The sequence below is a fragment of the Rhinatrema bivittatum genome, chromosome 3, assembly GCF_901001135.1.
Source record: "Rhinatrema bivittatum chromosome 3, aRhiBiv1.1, whole genome shotgun sequence".
In the NCBI taxonomy this organism is placed as follows: Eukaryota; Metazoa; Chordata; class Amphibia; order Gymnophiona; family Rhinatrematidae; genus Rhinatrema; species Rhinatrema bivittatum.
In genome coordinates, this window is record NC_042617.1 from 516,837,612 (window position 1) to 516,854,544 (window position 16,933).

The 16,933-nt window shown below is 47.9% G+C and overlaps 1 protein-coding gene across 1 annotated transcript in view; it reads left to right on the forward strand.

Moving 5' to 3' along the window:
* Window positions 1-1,037: 1,037 nt before the first annotated feature.
* The window catches only part of EPHX2 (epoxide hydrolase 2), a 277,061-nt gene continuing 261,165 nt past the window's right edge, over window positions 1,038-16,933 (forward strand). Inside the window, exon 1 of the mRNA XM_029596221.1 lies at window positions 1,038-1,287. Coding sequence (XP_029452081.1) covers window positions 1,181-1,287 — 107 coding nt within the window. The 5' untranslated portion in view covers window positions 1,038-1,180. The remainder of the gene's footprint in view (window positions 1,288-16,933) is intronic.

Here is a 16,933-nt window from a genome sequence, read left to right on the forward strand (position 1 = left end):
CCCTTTAGGTACAGTGTCTCAAGTATTACGTGCACCATAGTGGTTGGAATGGAGTAGGCCAATTGGCTCGGCCAACTGAGTAGGCCAACACAATGCTGCAGGAAGAGTTGTGGGAGAGCCAGATCGGGTAAGGCAGCAGCTGTCCAGCGGTGCTTATCAACTCCCTTCTCCCCCAGTCACAAGAATAAACGGCAGGCGCAGATCAAATAGGCCCCCTGCTGTTGATCAGTGCTGGGAGGGAGATGCCAGCACAGCCAGATTTAAGATTATGGTGCTCAGAAGCAGAGGCGGGAGATTTTATCCCCGAAATCAGACAGCAGCAAAGGAAATGTTTTTCGGCGCCTTCAGAATCTGGCGAAGCCACGCGCCTATGTCTAAAACCGGCCGGGAAGGGAGAGCGTTTTTTATAACTGCCGCTGGTCAGACTCGGATCCTAGATTGGCGCTACAGAAGAAAAAGGAAGAGAGGGGGGCGGATATAGGGAAGAGAGCGAGGGGCTGTGGGAAAAGAGAAAGAGAGGAAAAGGGGGCGGGGACAGAGTTCGGAAAGCATTCTGCCGCTCCCTGAAATGTACAAACTGAGGCAACGCACACAATCGCTCTGCCTCCGAGCTCCCGTAAACCTTCTAACGGCCTTCCAATATATTTTGTATAGAGATGGAGGATAAGTTGTCGGCCGGGGGGGGGGGCGTCAAGTCACATTTACACTAGCCTGGAGACTGCCAGTATTTCCCTGTATCTCCACATATAAAAGAACAAACAAAAAAATGAGCTGAATCACGGCGAAAGGCTCAGCCGGCAGTGAAAAACGGATTTCCGCACTGACGCGGCCTAGCAATGCAAAGCCCAGCCATGCGTGCACCCGCTTCTACTCGCCCTTAGCAAGAGAAAATCGGGGATCCCAGAGTACCATCCGCGCGCTCAACCCTGTATGTAACGGAAGCAGCCTGACTGCCCTCGAGCTCCTCCCTCAAGAATGACGGAAACAGACGAAGCCCCTTCGCTCTCGCGCGCTTCGGGAGTATGGAAAAAGGCCGAGCCCAGCCTCTATAGGAGGGCTGGAGTCCCACCTCCTGATCCTCGCTTTAGTCTGCAAAAGTGCTGGAGCCCCACCCCTTTGCCCCTTGCCCGCCGGTATCAGTGCAGAGCACTGAGCGGTAAGAAGCGGGTTGGTAGGCGCTATGGCGTTGAGGAGGCGGTTCGTGCTGTTCGATTTTGGCGGGGTGCTGATGTGCCCCGGTCCCCAAGTCACTTTCCACCGCTACGAGGAGTCTCTGCACCTCCCTAGGTAGGAGTCGGCACACTAAGTACTGGGGTTTCAGAGGGGGAGAGGTTTTGCAGAGAGGTGTAACCCTCTTGTCCATAGTAGGACAACACTCGCTGGTCTCCTCTTACACCTGTTTAGCTTTCACCTTCTTTCTGCCTCACTTTCCTTATAGGAAGTGTCTGATATAAGAAACTCCTCGTGTTCTATATACAGCTTTCCCCTGCACACACCTTCCCTTTTCGGAGCTTGCCTCTAGATCAACATTTCTAGTTAATGTGCCTTTTCTTTTTAGGGTCAGATTGTTTAAACTATTTTCAACTCTTACGTCCATTGTGCATTTCTTGTAGTTCTTGGAAGAGAACATTATTCTATAGAGGCAGTCATAAGCTGCACAACCTTTTACCTGAAGGGCTAAATGCAAAGTCTCATAAACCTTTTTCTACACGTGTTTATTTTCGATATGTATATTTTTCTCCCTTTCAAAAGTCATAAGCAGGATGACTTTAACTATTTATGGGACCCTGGGCAAACTTTTGTGTATTAGCCCCTTTGTGGTTTTCCTACATTGATCTTCCCCCATGTAAGAAATAGAAAAATGTTATGCATAACCTAACTATTACAAAATTAAATAACAGATCTAGAAATAAAACAGCAATATAGCTGTTTTTTCTCATTCTTATTCTTTTTACACCAGGTCTTTTAAAATACAATATACCTCTTATTAGGACAATAGAACAAGTCAGGCTGTTATAGATCCCACACAAACTACATGCTTCGCAGAATACCTCACCTTGGTTACACATGCAGAATAAAGACCCTCACCAAATATAGAATAAATAGACCATAAATAGAAACATACAGACAAAAACTGAACTGGAAATGGCAACAAGTCAGACTGTATGCAGTGCAGTAATGGAAAAATGGAAACATCACCATTCCTCAAAACAAAACAGTCAAATATCAAACAATCATAATAGTAAAGCATACTAATAAATAGAATATTTCAAAAACTAGTACAAATTTTTTAAAATTTCTCAAACAAATTATTTCAAAACAGCTTCCCTGTACGTACCCGTATCAGTCCAGACTCCTGGGTTTTGCCCCCCCTCTAGCAGATGGAGACAGAAGTTGTATCAACAAAAACTCTGCCTTATATAGGATGGTGCCACCTATAGTCTGGCAGTATTCTTCTGTCTCCAGCAGGTGGAGGAGGTACAAAACCTACAGTCTGTGTTAGGGCCTAGCTTGTGTTTTGTGGCAGTGTAGTTAGTGACTTTCAAAGAAATAAATAATGAGAGGTACATTTTTGAACCTAGGAGATAATAGCACTGGAGTGCTGAAGACCACAGTGTGTTCCTGCTGGTTGCGGTAGACGCCTCCCAGGGGGTTGTGAGGTCCTGTGGGGACCATCCCCCCTCGTTTCAGAGGCAGCTGAGGTACTGGTGGTGCGGCCCCAGTTTTCCAGCTTGAGGTGATCACTGGAGGTGAAATCGGGGAGCCCGGCTCACTCCCTCCAGCTTGATCCAGGACCCGGAGACTTGATCAGATATTAAAAAAAAAAAAAAAAGAAACTTTTATTTTAACTTCCGAGGCTGGTTTCTCTGCGGGGCTCGACTCTCCCTTCCCTTCGGTCGTGTTGGGGGGTTCGTTGCGCTCCATTTTCAGCAGTCTTACGGTCGTTTCTGAGGGACAGCATGCTGCGCTGGGCCGCATGCAGGGCCTGCGGAGCAGCGCGGCCGCGATTATCGCACAACGGGGTCTGCGCGGATTGCCTCCCGGGGGTGAGGGAGCCTCCACAACCCGAGGGAGGGTCGTTCTAAGGGTTCAGGCATTCGGGGACCTGCAGCCTTCATCCCCCGTCCTGTTCCCGCTGACCACGGGAACGGGCACCATTTTGAATGCCCTCTGGTCAGCTCCTCAGGGAGCGGGCGCCATTTTGTCCCCGATCGCGCCGGTACTTTCCGTGGCGCAAATGGGTTGGGGAAGAGGACCATCTGCCTCGCTTATCGCCGCAAACCAAGGTCCATGAGGGGGGGCAGATTGATACTGACCAAGATGCGGATGGGGCTGATTTGTCCTCTGATTCCTCTTTTTCTTCTGAATTTGTTTTGCTCATGCACAAGGCCTTTAAGGCCTGGCGGGCTGGAAAAAAGAGGGTTCATAGTCAGGATTCCCAACTAGGGTCCTGGAAGCGGGCTAGGTCCGTTCAGGACCCGGGCCCACCAGAGGGGCCGCGTCCTTTGGGTTTACGGACTCCTCGTGTGGATACGGATTCTTCGGACACGGATGGCCAGGAGGGCCAAGACTTGCCCACCCAGCCCCCAAGGGGTGTTGAAGGTGAGTCCGACCCCCTGCAGGGGGGGCTGCGGGGGTCCCATGGGATGGACGGAGATGACCCGAAGGTGGTCCGTCTTTTTAGGAAGGACGAACTGGGTCTGCTCATTCCTGCTATCCTAGGGGAACTGGGGATTCAACTTCCCCAGGAAGAATCCAGGTTAGGGGCCACGGATCCGGTGGTCCTGGGTCTGAGGGGTCCCCCTTCGGCTTTTCCCTTCCATTTTTCTGCAACGGATTTGCTTTTCAAGGAATGGGATACTCCGGATTTAGGTCTCAAGGTGGCGAAGGCAATGGACAAGCTTTACCCCTTGCCGGAGGATGCCTTGGAGTTGTTGCGGCTGCCTAAGGTGGATGTGGCTGAGGCGGTCACGAAGAAGAATATCATCCCGGTTACAGGGGAAACGGCACTTAAGGATTTACAGGATCGCAAACTGGAAGTTCAACTTAAGAAGATTTTTGAAGTATCGGCATTAGGAGTCCGAGTGGCTATTTGCAGTAATTTTTCCTTAAGGGCCGGTCTCTGTTGGGTGCAACACCTGCTTGCCAACGAGTCGCTATCGCAAGAAGCAGCACTTCAGGCAGGGAGGCTTGAGGCCGTGATGAGATATGTGTGCCTGAAGTCTGAAATCAACACAGAGATTGCAGCTTGGCCTAAGCCAAGAGGATTCTGGGAAACTATTGGACCCCTGAGTTCTTGGAGCAGCACCTTTAAACTGATTTTAAGCCTAATTTTACAGTGATTGCCTATAGTGCGGATGCCTTTCATGATTTGCTTCGCACCTCGACCTGATCCATGGTGTCGGCAAGGCGTTTGTTGTGGCTTCGTAACTGGGCAGCAGATGTTTCATCTAAATCTCAGCTGGGTTCCTTACCCTTTAAGGGCAAGCTGCTTTTTGGAAAAGAACTGGAGGACCTGATTCAGTCTCTTGGCGAGAAAAAGGTGCATCGGTTACCGGAAGATAGACTAAGGGCTCGGGGGTCCTTTGCTTCTAGATCTCGTTTTCGTGGAGGTCGGAGACCTTTGACTTCCAGGGGATCAGGGTCCTCCTTCCGGCATAACGCCAGCCGGCAGCAGGCATACTCTCAGTCCTTTCGTGGGTGACGCTTCGTTAGACCTGGCATCCACCAGAATGTACTGGGTGGTAAGCCCTCGCAATGATGTGCAGCCGGTCCATTCCTCGGTGCCAAAGGTGGGGGCAGACTGTCTCTATTTTACGTGGAATGGGCCAAAGTCATGTCGGATCAGTGGGTCCTCACTGTGATAAGACAAGGCTATGCTTTATATTTTGCACCCCAACCCCGCCAGAGGTTTCTGGTCTCACCTTGCGGTATGGCATCCAAACGCCGAGCAATAAAGGAGACGGTACAGCGGCTACTCGAACTCGGCGCCATCGTTCCGGTCCCCCTCCGCGGAGCTTCGCAGAGGCAGGTATACCATTTACTTCATTGTGCTGAATAAAGAAGGAGCCTTCCGACCCATCCTCGATCTAAAAAGTGTCAACCGGTACCTTTGGATTCCTCGATTCCACATGGAGACGTTGCAGTCCGTTATTGTGTCGGTTCGACGGGGAGAGTTTCTGGCATCTCTGGATCTCATGGAAGCCTATCTACACATCGGGATCCGGTCCGACCACCAGAGGTTCCTAAGGTTCGCTGTGTTGGGTCAGCATTATCAGTTTCAGGCTCTGCCTTTCTGCCTTGCCACCGCCCCCCGGGCATTCACCAAAATTGTGGTGGTGGTGGCAGCTCAGTTGCGTCGGGAAGGATTTTTGGTCCATCCATACCTAGACGATTGGTTGATTCACGCGAAGTCAGAGTTGCTCTGCCAGGAAGCGGTACATCGAGTTTTCCAGTTGTTGCGATCACTGGGATGGATAGTCAACGAATCCAAGAGTAGGCTTGTACCTTCCCAGGCGCTGGAGTTTTTGGGAGCTTTGTTTGATACCTGACAGGGAACAGTGTCCCTCACAAAGGAACGTATGTTCAAGCTTCAGGGTCAGGTTCGAGCCTTGTTATCCAAGCCAGTACCAATGGTTTGGGATTACCTACAGGTGCTTGGATCCATGACGTCGGCGTTGGAATTAGTTCCCTGGGCCTTTGCTCATGTGCGGCCTTTGCAGTCAGCATTGCTCTCCCGATGGAATCCGGTCTCGGAGCAGTTCTGTCTTCCTTTGCCTCTTCCGGAATCGGCTCGGCGCAGTCTGACTTGGTGGCTATCCCCGGACAATTTACAACGAGGAGTTCTGTTGGTGGTACAGAACTGGACAGTTGTCACTACAGATGCCAGCTTAACCGGTTGGGGGGCGGTCTGTCTGTGGAAATCAGTGCAGGGACAGTGGTCCCAGGAGGAAGCTCGATAGTCCATCAATCATCTGGAGACCAGAGCAGTGAGGTTGGCTGTGCAGGCGTTCCTCCCGTTTCTTCGGGGCAGAGCGGTCAGACTCTTATCCGACAATGCGACAACGGTGGCTTATATCAACCTTCAAGGGGGAACCAAGAGTTGTCCAGTGGCACTGGAAGCTCATCTCTTGATTTCGTGGGCGAAACGCCATCTAGACTGCATAGCGATGTCTCACATTGCCAGGGTGGAGAATGTCCAGGCGGACTTCCTCAGTCGCAATAATCTAGATCCCGGCGAATGGGAGTTAGCGGACGACACTTTTCACCTCGTTTGTGCCCGGTGGGGCACACCCACTATGGACCTTATGGCAACGTTCAAGAATGCGAAGGCTCCTCGGTTCTTTGCTCAACGCAGGGACACTGGAGCTGAGGGAGTGGATGTGCTGGTCCGCCCATGGACGTTCTGCTTTGTGTTTCCACCGTGGCCTCTCATAGGCAGAATCCTTCGTCGAATGGAGCTCCATCCGGAGGTTATCCTGATCGCTCCCAAGTGGCCACGCCGTCCTTGATTTGCGGATCTTCTGAACCTAGCGGTAGCGTCTCCCTTACAGTTCCCGGACATTCCGGATCTGCTTCATCAGGGACTCGTCTGTTTTGACCAGGTTGAGTGCTTTTGTCTAGTGGCCTGGCTCTTGAGAGGAAGCGGCTGAGTTCTTGGGGATACGCTGATGCGGTAGTAACTATGCTTTTGCAATCTCGTAAGGTTTCTACTTCCATTTCGTTTTTCCGTGTTTGGAAAGTTTTTGAGACCTGGTGTCTTGCCAGGGATGTGGTTCCCACTCAGGCGTCCGTGCTGAAAATTTTGAGTTTTCTTCAGGATGGTTTGGCTAAGGGGTTGTCGTGTAGTTCTTTGCACGTGCAAGTGGCAGCGCTCAGTTCTTTGCGCGGTACCATTCAAGGAATGCCCTTGTCAAGTCATCCTGATGTCTCTCGATTTCTTCGAGGGGCAGAGCACTTGCGCCCACTAGTGAGGCAGCCTTGTCCCTCCTGGAATCTGAATTTGGTTCTGAAAGTTTGGTGTGGGGCTCCCTTTGAACCTTTACGCAGGGCGACATTGAAAGATCTTACTTTGAAGGTGGTATTCCTGGTGGCTATTGCGTCAGCACGCCGGCTATCGGAACTTCAGGCTCTATCTTGTAGAGAGCCTTTTCTCAGAATTTCAGATTCGGGATATTGCTATGAACAGTGCCCTCTTTTCTACCTAAGGTTGTGTTTGCTTTCCATTTAAATCAATCGGTCGAATTGCCGGCTTTTTCGGAATTGGATAGGTCGAACCCTTTGTATAAGGATTGAAAAAGCTTGATGTTTGTCGGGCATTGTTGTACTACCTGGAGGTTACCAACGGATTCCGGATCTCCGATCACCTGTTTGTACTCTGGAGTGGCCTCAGAAAGGGTAATGTGGCTTCAAAGACGACAATAGCTAGGTGGCTAAAGGAGGCCATAAATTCTGTGTATTTGTTGACAGGTAAGTCCTTACCATTGGGAATTTGGGCTCATTCAACTCGTTCGCAGGCCGTGTCCTGGGCTGAATGTCAGCAGATTTCCCCAGAAGAAATTTGCAGGGCGGCTGCGTGGAAGTCCCTGCATACCTTTGCCAGGCATTACCGGTTGGATGTTCGAGCTCCAGAGACTGGTGACTTTGGAGAGGGAGTGCTGCGTGCGGGCCTCTCCGGTTCCCATCCCAAGTAAGGTTAGCTCTGGTACATCCCAGGAGTCTGGACTGATCCGGGTGCGTACAGGGAAAAGAAATTTGGTTCTTACCTGATAATTTTCGTTCCTATAGTACCACGGATCAGTCCAGAGTCCCACCCTTTTGTCCTTTGAAGGGAAGAGTCTGCTACGTTATCCTTTTTTTTTTTATTGGCAGATCTGATATTTTGTTTGGTTATTGCTCAAACTCGGGTTCTGTATCCATTTGGGAATGGATGAGCTGGTTTGCGGTTGTTAGGTTGCTGTATATAGTCAGTTGGAGTGTTTTGTCATTGAATCTGCTTTGACATTAAGTAATACTGCCAGACTGTAGGTGGCACCATCCTATATAAGGCGGAGTTTTTGTTGATAAACTTCTGTCTGGCCTCCTTAGCTCTCTTTGGCCACTGTGGGATTGGCTCTGTGATGGCCTGCAAGGCCTTCTTAGCTCTCTTTGGTCATTCTAACAAGTTCTGGGGTCCTGGATGTACAGCAGCACTGCTGCGGTAAAACCTATATCATGAGTGCCCCCCACTTCAGCCAAGGGCGAGGCTGGCAAGTTATGTTGTGCTCTCTGAGCCATGGGGCACCTTAACAATCTGGTGCTCTGTTGCTGCTGACGGTGGGCCTTGTATTTTATGTCCCTTTTACCTATGGGTCCTTTGTAGATTTATAGCCCGCATCCTCCAAATGCTGGGCTCGGGGCAACTGCCCTTTTTGCCTGTAAGTAAAAGTGACCCTGGTCATAAGAAATTAAAAACCTTGGTTAAAAGAAGTAATATTTCAAATCGTTGACCTACTAATTTTTTGCACTAATTTTTGCCTGATCCTTAAATCTTGGCCTTAATATTTAAATGCTATACAAGGAATTGGAAAACCCACACACAATCAACAAAGAAAATTAAGCTGTGTGGGAGTAAATTAACAGGATAGACCACAAATTGAAAATTTTTTTAAATCAATTCAATTTAATGTGAAACAAAAAAATATCACTTGATTCAATTCCACAAACCTGTTAATTTACTCCCACACGTCTTTATTTCCTTAATATGGTGCACTCAAAATGTGACATTGGAGGCAATTGCCTCTGTTACCTATGGGCAAATGCGAGCCTGTTTAGTAGGGGAAGGGAGGGACTGGATTAGGGAATAGAATGACTTGGCTCTTGTCTACTCCAAGATTCATCTTTCCCCTCCTGTTGCCTGGGAGGATGTTACTGGAGCATGAAGCAGTGAGATCAGTTGGAGCTAAAATATGCACTGTAGCTTCCTTCAGATGATTGAATTAGCATATAGGAGATTCATGTGTGTTAATTTACTACCTGCCATACAATTATGTGAGGTTTGGAGGCACTGGTTATAGGGAAAGTCCACAGATCATGCCCCTGTGGGGGAAACTACAGAATTAGCTCGTTGTTGCAAAATTGACAACCTGCAGCTAGTGCTAGGAGTGTGGGGTAGTGGACACTACATGAAGCTAAGTAGCACACTTTAAAACAGGATAAAGTATTTTTGTTACTGAATTCATAATTAAACTGGATTTATTTTTTTTGCCAAAGGATGTGGTGCAAACAGCATAGCTGAGTTTAAAAAGGGTTTAGACAAGTTCTCAGAGGAAACATCCATAAACTATTATTAGCCATGTAGACCTGAGAAATCCACTGCTTATCCCTGGTTATTAGCAAGACTTGGATCTATTTGTGGCACCCCTACAGGTTGGCCACTAGATGTCACTAGGTCCCCATGTAAAACCCACCATCTATGAGCCTTCCATCCCTCTCAGCAGGCAACCAATCCATCCCCCAATCTGGAGGGCCTGGATTGGTTGCCTGCTCTTATTTAGTCCAGCCATTTTGGTGTACCTTGGAGTCATTTTGATTTACGTTCAGCAGTGAGGATATAGCTTTTTTCATTCTCTGGTGAGGGCTCCCTGCCTCATCAGAAACTTTCTATTTTTAAAGAGGTTCCTGTCTGTGCACACCCTGCCAGAGGGTTGTCCAGTATTTAATTACAGTGAGAGAGATTTTTGCCTGATTCCCTTTGGGGCAAAATGACTCTCAATCCACAGACCTGAAAACTTGTGAGCCCTTCTACAACCTAGACGTAGCAAGCACCAGTGACAGATCTTCTGCATGAGATTTTTGATGGCCAAGATGTATCCTGACTTTTTTCAGAAGGGACTCTTGCTTAAACCTTGCACCCTTTGGAGAAGGCTCCTCCTGGACACAAAGACAAGGGCTAAAGACCTGTGAGCCTTAATCTATACCCTAGATGGGGCAAGCAGCAGCAACAGATAGATTTTTCAGACAGCAAGTATTCATATTGGGCCTGATTTTAAAAAGCATTTACTCACTTAAAACTGGATTTTACTCGAGTAAATGCACTTTACTCGTGTAAGTGGGTTTTTGAAAATTGCTACAATATCTGCCATGAATTGTCCATAGGATTTGCTCACGTAAGTGTCCTTTACTCAAGTAAATGGCTTTTGAAAATTGCTACAATAGCAGTTACATTTACACGTGTAAATCCTTATGAAAATTACCCCCATTTTGTTGTGGGAGATTTTTGACTCACCCTCTCCACAGGGTTCCAGGGCTGGCATAGCCTGGTTCCCATGTTCTCAGACTTTTTCTGCCAGAAACGTCACCAGTACCAACAGCGAAAAGGAGGATCAAGATTCTGGAGTTCGCAATCTGATCTCCTCCCCATACGAACCAAGATAGGCTGGGTAATCATGAATAAACTGGGCTCAAGTAGGACTTTTCCATATTTGAGGAGACCCTTCCAATAGGATTCCCATTTGGCCTGCTGGGAAAGCTTTTGTGCACTTTAAAATCACCATGGGAAACTTTGCCCAGATACCTGAGAGATAAAGGACACCTACCCAGAAGAAAAAAAAAAACACCTTTGTACTTCAGTCAGCTGTAATTTCATCTTTATTGAGAAATGGACTTTAATTATTACAGAATCAATAAGCATTTCATTTAACACCCAGTACCTAGTGCTGCTTGGTTTGTCCCAGCATCTCGCACCCTGGGGGGCAGCAGCTAACACAACACAGGGAGAAACGCCCCACTGAGTGGGCCCATAAGTGAGAGCTTCCCCCCCCCCCACAAAGAATGCAACCTTGGGACAGAGTCCTGTATGGGAGGAATGCTAGCCAGAAAAGCCCCGAAGAATAGAAATAAGGTTGTGTGCCCTTGGAACTTAAAACCCCCCACTAAGGGTTACATATTCTTTTGGGCTCCTATTGGGTATTTGTGACCTGGATTGGACACTGTTGGGAGACAGAATGCAGGACTTGATGGCGTTTTGGTCTGATACCGCATGGCTTTTATGTTCTGTGTGTCAGAGGGTACGGCATACGCTACTGTATGTTGCAATTAGACTTGCGTTCCATGATTTGGTCAGCTGATGAGAGAATGGTGGATCAGTAGCCGGAGTTCTTGAGATCCGTCTGGGCTGCAATGACTTGGCCAAGATGGGTTCTTATGTGCCTTAGGACTGCCACTTGCTTATATCCCTTTTCGTAAGAGTTGCTTTGATATTGGGCCCCCAAATTTTGTATGTGACAAAGATGTGGGAAACAAAAATCAAACAACACCCTTCTCTGGGAATAGTTATTTGTTAGCGAGCACAATTCAGTGAAATCATTATAAAAGATCTTTACATGACCACTTGCAAATGGGGTGACATACATATAGTAGGTACACCCCCACAGAATCTCAACAAGGAATTTATACTCTTTTTGCTGGCTGAAGCCCTGGTTTTACTTCCCCCTTTTTGACCACACTGATAAGCACCTTCTTGCTTGTTCCACCCCTTTTAGTTATCTCTTCCTTTGCAACTTGGAGGGGGCCCCTTACCTCCATCCCCTGATGCTTATCAGTGTCTGGCAGGTCTTTGTACATGCAGTTTCTAAATGTCATGGCTACAATATCTTATCTTGTAAGAAGCTAATTTGCACAGAAGCAGAACTTTAAAGGGAGAAGGGGGATTAGATTTAACCTCATGCCTTCACTTTATGCTTTGTCAGGAAGAGGCCTCTAACTGCTCTCCAGGCATATTCTGGGCAAAAGGCATCTAGAAAGGGAAGTTTTCTTTAGCTATGTTAAAAGGTCATTTTAAAGAAAAAGATTTTTAATATCTGGCTTAATTACTGAGATGGCAACATTTAAAGTCATTTCTCACAAAAGATCATAGTTTCTAGTCATTTCTGGAGGGTGGAGAGGTTTGATCCTATGATATTCATCTGTTATTTTTACCTTCAGATGTTCTTTATATTGGTGGATGAGATTTGTGCCAAGGCCAAGTTATCCTTAGCAGTTTTTTTTTCCAGCCATTGTTTGCTCTGTATTCCAGAATATGGCACCTTATTGTTAGGCCTAGTAAATAATCCCACATATACTAACTATTCCTTGCAGAGTTCTGTGCCAATTTCCTCTTTGGTTTTCTGTTTAAAACTTTCTTACAAATTTTAGTTTCAGGTTAGGTGGTTACTGGAAAGCTAGAACTGGGGCAGCAGAGAATATTTTTTTGTGATTCTTTCTCCAGTATTAATCCTTATGACGTTTTAAAAAAAAAATCTTATTTTAGTTTTCTGGCTCTGGGATTGTGTTACTATCAATGGTTTTCTTTTCCTTGCAGTGGGCTTTCCATTTTTAGTAAGGATGTTATTTTGAAGATGATTCTGGTGTGAAAGTAACTTTGTATGAAGGGTTCAATTAGAACTTAGAGTATTTATTCCTGTCTTTTGTGTCTGAGCGACCATGGTGGTACTGTGTAGTTTGTGTATTATAGTCTTTTTTTGTTTCTGAAAGATGAAAGCTGATGCTGTGAAGGTAATTGCATCTGTCAGTTGGTTTTCTATATACAGATGTTTGGAGAGTCCATTATTGATTGATTGGAGTATTCCATTTTGAGTCTGTTTGTGGGATGAAATGCATTGAAGTCATAAAAATGCTTAAGGTTCTCTTCTCCCTCATTTAAAATCATCCAGAAGATATAATGAACATACTGAGAATATCTGAAAGGTTTAGTGTAACATTCACTGAAAAATGTGTCTTCCAATTCTGTCATAAAAAGGTTTATTTATTTATTTAGGTTTTTTTATATACCGGCATTCGTGGACAAAATCACATCATGCCGTTTTACATTCGAACAGGGTGTGCAAAAAGTACAAAACTGAATTTAGTGCAGAGGAGTTCCAGTAACCCTGTTTCATTGTAACTGCAACTGGGACAAGAGAAAATACAGTAGAAGGTTAAACTCATAAATTAATATTTACAGAACCGGAGTGGCTACATTCTTTGAATAGATGGTTGTGATTCAGATGTGGTCTGGGAAGGCTTGTTTGAAAAGCCAAGTTTTCAATCTTTTTCGGAAAGTTGGCAGGCAAGGCTCCTGGCGAAGGTTAGTGGGGATGGAGTTCCAGAGTGATGGTCCGGCTGTCGAGAGAGCCCGTTCTGTTGAGGTTATGTGTCGTGAATTTCGAATTGGGTATCTGGAGGGACCCTCTGTAGGCTTCTCTGGTCGGTCTAAGGGAGTTGTGTAGGCTGAGCGGGTATTGAAGGTCAAGTGAAGTAAGGTGGTGGATGGACTTATATATGATGGTAACGGATTTGTAGATGATTCTGAAGTGAATAGGGAGCCAGTGGAGATCTTTTAAGATAGGTGAGATGTGGTCTCTTCTTCTGGTATTCGTGAGTATTCTTGCTGCTGCGTTTTGGACCATCTGTAGAGGTTTAGTATATGAGGATGGGAGTCCTAGTAGGATAGCATTGCAGTAATCTAACTTTGCGAAGATTGCTTGTAGTATTGTTCTAAAGTCTTGAAAATGGAAAAGTAGTTTTATCCTTTTCAGCACTTGGGAGTTTGTGGAAACAGTCCTTAGTAGTGCGGTTGACAAATGTTTTCAAATTCATCTTGTTATCAATTATAGCTCCTAAGTCTCTCACTTGAGGGGAGAGTGGAATGTTTGGGGGGGGGGGGGGGGGGGTGCTGGAATTATTGTTGTTTTCCGGAGAAATTAGCATGAGTTCCGTTTTGGTGGTGTTTAAAATGAGGTTTAGGCTGGCGAGCAGGTCATTGATAGTTGAGTGTCATGATTCCCAGTATTCCAGAGTTTTGATGAGAGATTCTTTAAGAGGGATCACTATCTGGATGTCGTCAGCATAGACAAAGTGTTTGAGTTTTAGGTCGGTTGGAAGCTGGCACAGCGGGAGTAGGTAAATAGGTTGGTCTACTTTGTTGCCATCCTGATGCCCATAACCTGTAAATAGTTGTCATTATTGAAGTTTGAATTAATTGTGGATTAATATGAATTCAGTTAGTTTAGTATTAATGCCTTCTGTGTAATGGTGGTCCAGAGTAGTTCTCTTCAGGAGGTTGTATTTCCTAGCGTGTAGCAGTTGGACTCAGGACCAGTGGGTAGAGTGTACTCCTGATAGCAGTTGGAGACGGATCAGATTTCAATCTGGCGGCCGACCCTCGGCGGGGACCTAGCCCCCGACATCGGGTGAGGCTGAGAAGCAGTGGGTGCAACCTCGAGCGCGGCGGTGAAGGTATTTTCCCTCTCCCCCCGCAGCCGGAGACCGCCTGGGCCGAGACAAGGTAAGGTAGAAATCTATTTAAAAGTCTCCGTTCTCTGAAGCTCGAGGAGACGCACAGGTCGCCAGCTGGGATCAGTGCCGCCGGGTTGATCTGCCCTAGCAGGGCTAGACCCCGGTTAGATCCGAGGGCCCTGTCACCATTTTGGCTCTGTTCGCCGCCCTGTCCGCCGTTTTGATCTGTGAGCACAAATACCTTGTGCGCACAACATCGGGTGCACAAGCGACGCGCATAGCCACGTGCTTACTGTGCCAGGCGCATAATTTCGACCTCTGCGCACAACAGTGCGCACAGCTCCCTGCACGTACGCACCAAACCTACGTGAACAACTTCTACGCACACTGGAGCGCACAACTGTATTGTACGCACACAAGCCATGGCTCCGCCTGAAAATAAACTCAAAGCTCAGGGCCTTTGCCCAGTATGCCACATTAGAGCTGCACAGCATGAGGAGGCCACAGCCCTGTGTATACAGTGCGAAGAGGCCCTAGGGGACCCAAATCATGGCCCCCAGCCTCTCGAGCAGTACGCCTGACCTAGCATTACACAGTGGGACCCCCCCTCCAAGCGGGGTTCCCTAGGGACACGGCGCCCCCTAGTCTAGACCCAGCATCTATCTCCTGGGTGAAATTCTTCAAAGGTCTGCATACCTTCATCAACATGCAACCGGGGCCTCCTATAATGCGGCCACAGGCTCCACCAGAGGACCTCAACATGCTGGGACCCTCTATGCCCAGGGAAGTGATCCCACCGCCCAGAAGCCCCACCTTCGGGGACACAGACATCTCAGATGAGGAGTCAGAACCCCTGGAGGAAGGGGAACTCCCGGGGACAGAACCCCATCGAACCATGAGACGCTTCTTCACCAAGGACGAGCTTGCAGACCTGGTCACACATGGCTTAAAAGAGCTTGCCATAAGTGCCTCAGGGGAACCTAAGACGAACCCACTGTTAGAGGGACTCTGTCAAACCTCCTGCCATTTCCCACTATTACAAGCTGTCCAGCAACTAATTGACCTGGAATGGGATGCCCCAGAAACTACATTCAAAGGGGGCTGGGCTCTGGCAGCCATGTACCCTCTGGACCCAGCCACCAAAGATCTCCTGGCATGTCCAAAAGTGGATGCCATGGTCTGCGCGGTCTCGAAGCACACTACTAACCCGGTGGAGGGAGGAGCAGCACTCAAGGATGCTCAAGACAGATGTCTGGAATCTATCTTCAAACAGTCCTTTGACGTCTCTGCTACGTCTTTACAGATCGCGGCCTGCTGTGCCGTGGTGACACGTACCTGCTTAGCACAGACCAGGAACAACACTCCTGGGGAGGCCCTGGAACCAGCTGTATCATTCCTCGTGGATGCCACGTTTGATCTGGTACACACAGCTGCTGGAGGAGTCTCATCCGTTGTGGCAGCCAGAAGACAAATCTGGCTCCGAAACTGGTCAGCCGACGCATCCTCCAAAACAAGACTCACAAGGATGCCTTTCAAGGGAACACTCCTGTTCGGTAGCGAACTAGAGAAACTAGCCAACAAATGGAGCGAGTCCCTGCTGCCATGGCAACTGGAGGACAGGAGTAAGAGAAACCAGCGATCCTTCCCCCGGACCTCCAGGGGCAGAGGATCACAGCACTTCAACCCATATAGAAGCTCATATCAAGCGGCCCGCCCCGCAGGCTGGAGCCAGTCCTTTTGGAACAAGCCCAATAAAAGGGAAGCCAGCTCGGGTCCAGGGCCCAGCTGCACCCCACAATGAAAATCAGCTGACCCATCCAAAGGAAGAAGCCATAGGGGGCAGACTTGCCCTATTCTACCAAAGATGGGTCGAGATAACTTTGGACAAGTGGGGTCCTATCCATCATTCGAGACGGATATTACCTGGATTTCCACCACCTCCCTCTGGACAAGTTTGTGGAATCTCCCTGCAATGACCCTTCCAAAAGAATGGCAGTGGAAGCTACACTGACCCGATTACTAGCCTTAGAGGCTATAACTCCAGTGCCTCCACAACAAATAAATACTGGCCATTATGCCATCTATTTTATCGTCCCCAAGAAAGAAGGAACGTTCAGACCTATCCTGGACCTCAAGGCGGTCAACTGTCACCTGAAGATTCCTCGCTTCCGCATGGAAACCCTATGCTCGGTAATAAGGGCAATACAACCGTGAGAGTTTCTCACCTCCCTGGATCTGTCGGAAGCCTACCTACACATTCCGATCCATCAAGAGCATCAGCGTTTTCTACGCTTCTCGATCCTGGACTGTCACTACCAGTTCCGGGCACTACCTTTCGGGTTAGCCACTGCACCCTGGACGTTCACCAAGATCATAGTGGTGGTGGCAGCAACACTTAGGAAGGAAGGAATCCGCGTGCACCCTTATCTAGACGATTGGCTGATCAGAGCAAAATCCCCAGAGGAAAGCCACCAGGCAACCAACACAGTCAAAACTCTACTGGAGAGCCTCGGATGGGTGGTCAACATAAACAAGAGCTGCCTTTAGCCTTCCCAATCTCTAGAATTCTTGGGAGTCCGGTTCGACACCAAACAAGACAAGGTCATCCTGACACCGACAAGGAGATCAAAACTGATGACCAGGTTACGAACCCTGTTGAGCGAACCTCGCCCCACAG